The following is a 5,089-nucleotide window of genomic DNA, read 5'->3' as shown; positions in this document are numbered from 1 at the left end:
ATATAATATATAGATATGTACATTTGTAAAAGTTAAGACCACACCGTTTGAAAATTTTGAAAAATTTTGTAAGGTTAAGTTATGTATATTACAAGTTTGTACTGTTCGTACACACACTGTATATATCGCGTTCCATTTACTGTGGCAAACTGTGCTCGAGTGTGTTAATCTGTGTCGATTTGTGTCCCTTAAAAGGAAAGCAGCCTATATTGTCTGCACCGTAACATTGAGCTTCAGGTCGGCACCGTACTAGCCAGGGTTGCAATCCACCATATATGTAATACTCCTATATTGCTAGTACGGTGCCGACCTGAAGCTCACCGTTACGGTGCAGACAATATAGTAGCCTCTCTCTCCAGCTGCTTTGTGCGCATGCGGTGAACATTCAAGCACGCTTGCGCATTTCTCTTTCTCGCGTTCTTTCTCTCACTTTCTAATGCTTTGTCTCGCTTGCACTCACTTGGTAGATGCGCCTGCGCATAATGACGCTCGACCATCTATGCCCATATTTGGACTTCGTGCGTCTCCCTTTCTCGGGCCTCGTGCCTCTCATTGCGAAGATACGCGACTAGCAATATAGGAGTATTACATATATGCAATCCACAACATAACTAGCTCCATCTCTTCTTTTCTCCTTTCCTACTCCCTCTCTTTTCTACTCCACCTGTACCAGTGTTTTCCCGCACTTAATCCTAGTACACAGCGCAGGCAGCAGTTAAACCTATTTGAAACTCACGCTATCAAAGACTGGCCATTGCCTAAACCTTCCAAGGGCACGGTGCCATAATTGCAAAGAAGAACTTGAATAGTTGATTCTCTTTCTCTTCTCTTGTGAGCCGTATCGGTTGAATGTGTGTTACGCTGTGAATATTTTTGGACAATTGTCGGTGTTTTACACCACATTTTCGGTGTTTTATACCACTTTCTTTATTATTATCTTTAATTTAAACAAATTTACAACTCTGTGGCTTGGCGTCAGGAACCCAATCCACGGTTTTAAGTCTGTTATCAAAAAGACATAGAATGGCGTATGGACTAGCTTTATAGGTCCACTGAGCCAAAAGAGCACTAACTAACTAACTAACTTGAATAGTTGAGCCACAACTGCACCAAACCACCAAACCAACTTGAATAGTCTTACAAAACTGATTAGTCAATTTACCGATTAGTGTACATTTTATGTATAATTACTTTTGCCATAATTATATATAATTTTTTTTTTCAATCGTACTAATTGCCACGATATATTGAATGTAGTAACAGGCTGCAGAATTTGTTACTACAATTTTTACGAAATTTCTACTAATAATAAATAATACAGATTAATGTAAAACATGTCAACATCGGAGTCAGCTGTAACTTTTGCAAAGCTCGAAGCTTTAAAAGATATCAGGTATATAATTTAATGGTATACACATTTAATAATATATATATTTTATATACATGTAAATTATATATAATATGTGTGTGTGAAAATTGACATTGTTTATATAGCTACAATATCTTTTTGTGGTTTTCTAGGTCAAAAACTCTTCAGTTGGAAAAATTGAAACAAAGGATACTACAAGAAGTAGAACAAACAGAACAGGAAGAAAAGTGTTTATTAGAATACAAACAGGAGATGGATTTGCTGATGCAAGAGAAAATGGCACATGTAGAAGAACTACGTCAGATACATGCAGACATAAATGCAGTAAATTATATTGCTTATTGTTTATGTTTTGCTGTATGAAAAAACAAATTGTATTTGTATATAAAAATAATCAAAATTGTATAATATAATATTGTAATAATAGTATAATGTATAATAAAATTTAATATAGTAATTTCTGTTTAGATGGAATCTGTAATCAAGCAGGCAGAAGAAGCACGTAACAGAGCAAGAGAAACTGCAAAATTGATACATAATAATGATTATCAACCATTAAAGAATGACATTGATCAATTGCGCAGAGAATTTTTGGGTTTGGAAAGGTTGCCAGAATTGTATGAAACTGAATCCGATCTTATTTCTCCTGAGTAAGTGTATTATTACAAAATATAAACTTTATAAGAAAAGTATATTTACATAAACTTTAAACTAAAGATCAAGTTACACATACTGCATCTGAGTCAAGCTTTTATTGTGTAGATGCTTTGTTCTTAGCTACTTTGAACGCCCAATGCAGAAGGCGGAGTGGAGGGTTGAAGTACCAAGTGATGATTTATTACCACCACTTGGACTGCATCATCCTGGACATCCAGGTGGTTCAGCACCTTTTCTAACTCCGCAACCGTTACAAGGACCAAGTAAACCAGAACCTAGACCACTACCACCCGCCTCAGGGCCTCCAGCTCCAACATTCAGGTACCACTGGTATATTTCAACTCTTTATTATATTTTTGCATAAGACTAAAAATATCACATTTATTATTGTTATTTCTAGATTTCTATTGTCATTTCTGTTGTTTTATTTCTGTCGATTTCTTTTGTTTTTAGGCAACAACCACCTCCTATGAAATCTTGTCTTTCATGCCATCAACAGATTCATAGAAATGCACCAATTTGTCCACTCTGTAAGGCAAAATCGCGTTCGCGTAATCCTAAGAAACCAAAGAAGAAAGATTAATTGTGATTAGAAATATATTTATATATAAATAATCTGCATTTCTATACAATTTATTTTAAAATACACATATATATTAATCATTTTTATAACCTATAGATACTGTGCACTTTTATTGTATCATTAGTATTTGTGAGTGATATCACATCACGCGTAAGAATATATACATATATATGTTTATACGTTAAGATCTTTGATGATACAATCTTTAGATTTTAAGATTTTATTGTATTTCGTATAACAAGTATATGTAACAAAAATGTAAAAAATAATAGTCAAATAATTTCTACTACTGCAACAATTTCTACTACTAAACAAATAAAACATTTCACAATGCGTTTTATTATTTTTTTACCAATATATAAAAAAAAATCTTGTACATGATAATATTATATGTGTCAATGTGCATTTACAAAGAATGAATCAAGAATAAATACGATATTTGCAATCAAGTATAAAAATACAAATTTATTTATTTTAACAATTAATAAAGAATTCTTAGACTCTGAAAGTTTCTAAACAGAGAAAATATAAATACGGTCATAAGAGCTGTTTGCAGGATGTGCGGAAATATGCGTGTATATATCCAGCAAACAATTTCTGTTTTTGACAATTTCGGCGCAGACTTTGGCAAAAGAAACTGTTTGCAGAAATGCTAAAATACGGAAACACTGCCAAAACTGTTAGCACACAAAAAGAAAAAACGCAACAACTCTGTTGAATAAATACATGAGAGTATTGCGGCCAAAACGATTCCATATGTTAGTAAAATTGACAACAAATAGATGGTCGATTGCAAGCAGATCTGCTTTTAGCAATACTATGACCAAACAGTTCGCAAAACCGTACCAGAGATCTGTTTACGACAAAAGTCGGGTCGATCTGTTAAACGCATTGACGACAGATTGCCATCAAACGCCAAGCAGATCTGTTTGTGTATACGTGCGGACTGTTTGCAATTTGGCGCCAATAGACAATGACCAAACCTATTCCGGATTTTGGCTTCACTTTGGCGATAATTTGGCCTCGCTTTGCTTGTGGCAGACTCTGTCATCATTTTGGGCGCATTTTGACATTTCACATGTTGACAGACACGTCCAGATAACCAAAACTGAATGAGCATAGTTTGCAAAGTCTGCAATAATACATTATGCCAGTACAGTGTAGCCAGTATTCATAAACATAATCTGTTATTGCAACTAGTGTTGAAAGAAAAACAGAAAAAAAAAAGAATATAAATGTGTCATGCCGTGATGCAAATATTATTGTATCAATCAAGCAGAACTTGCTCAAAAAATGTAGCAGATTTGAAGCATAACGTGCTGTTGTCATTTCATTCTTCATTTATTTCTATATTTTTGCTGTGTTGTTTTCTTTACATATCATGCCTACATACTTCACTCACTATGATGACATAGCTGAGTGGAATCTGCTGCTAAGTGCTGATACACGATTCGTTTTGATACGCAGACAAATAAACGCTAATTTTAGAGTTAATTTTAACAAACTATCTTGTTCTGGAGGATTAGCGAATCCCGTGTGCGGATTCAGGCCTCGGAGAAAAGCCTTTTGTAACCGAGGTGAGCGAGTGCACCAGCAGTCGCTTTACCACATTGTATATTTATTGACACACATGTATCTAGTAAAAAAAAAGTTTTCTTTTCGCTATTCCAGTGCACGGAAAAAATATTGTTAAAGTTTTTTTCTCAAAGTAAGAAATTAGTTATGAAATATTAGTTATGTGGGTAGCAAGAAAATTTTGTCAAATCTCTTAAGATTTGTATTTTGCCAAACAACAGTTTTGTTGAAAACAAAAATTTAGACTCACCAAGAAAAAAAATAGATTTATACTCAACTAGATTTAGACTCAAATGTTTCTTGCTAGCCGTATAATAGAAAACATAGAAAAACTGTTTTTTTTTCACCTTTGACCATCTATAAAATTTTACGCAGAGGTCGCATCAGTAGGAATTTTTGAGACATTGTTTAAAACGACGAAATAAAGGTCCATGCCATATATGTAATACTCCTATATGGCTAGTTGAGCAAGTTTTCCATAAGCGGGACTTGTCCCAACACTGAAGGATAGAAGATAGATGCTTATTGGCTGTCCAAGAAAGAGTAGGAGGAGTGTTTAATGATTGGTAATGCGCAAGCGTTGCGGGAAAATTTTGAGGTTATACTTCACGTCACATGTGCTATAGATTTTCAGTACTGGCAGTGAATATCGGAACGCAGTCAATATAAGCCTTTGACTATATAAATATGGACTGCTAGTCGGGAGCAGAGATGCCAGATCGCGCCGGACAGCATCGAGAGTATCGAAGCGGGGTATCCCCACCGCCTCGATGCTGTCGTACGCATACAAGCGAGAACCGCACACGGACGCTGTTTTCGCTTGTATGCGTACGAGAGTATCGAAGGCGGTGGGGATACCCCGCTTCGATACTCTCGATGCTCTCCGGCGCGATCTGGCATCTCTG

General features: G+C 35.4%; 1 protein-coding gene across 3 annotated transcripts; it reads left to right on the top strand.

The window, feature by feature from the left end:
* Positions 1 to 692: 692 nt before the first annotated feature.
* Positions 693 to 3,742, top strand: LOC109862803 (zinc finger C4H2 domain-containing protein). Of its 3 annotated transcripts, none has more exons than XM_020442945.1 (5): positions 693 to 1,393; positions 1,522 to 1,693; positions 1,838 to 2,019; positions 2,132 to 2,356; positions 2,480 to 3,742. In XM_020442945.1, exons 1-5 carry the CDS (start codon positions 1,335 to 1,337, stop codon positions 2,607 to 2,609), a joined length of 768 nt encoding a protein of 255 aa, XP_020298534.1. In that variant the 5' UTR covers positions 693 to 1,334; the 3' UTR covers positions 2,610 to 3,742. The 3 variants fall into 3 exon arrangements, with proteins under 3 accessions (XP_020298534.1, XP_020298536.1, XP_020298535.1); XM_020442947.1 differs by having other exon boundaries at positions 695 to 1,393; positions 2,147 to 2,356; XM_020442946.1 differs by having other exon boundaries at positions 695 to 1,393; positions 2,132 to 2,347.
* The last annotated feature ends 1,347 nt before the right edge of the window (positions 3,743 to 5,089 follow it).

The sequence above is a fragment of the Pseudomyrmex gracilis genome, unplaced genomic scaffold (assembly GCF_002006095.1).
Source record: "Pseudomyrmex gracilis isolate BER0280 unplaced genomic scaffold, ASM200609v1 scaffold_2406, whole genome shotgun sequence".
NCBI classification, from domain to species: Eukaryota; Metazoa; Arthropoda; class Insecta; order Hymenoptera; family Formicidae; genus Pseudomyrmex; species Pseudomyrmex gracilis.
Note: the sequence above shows the minus strand (reverse complement) of the source record. Positions and strands in the feature narration are given on the sequence as shown.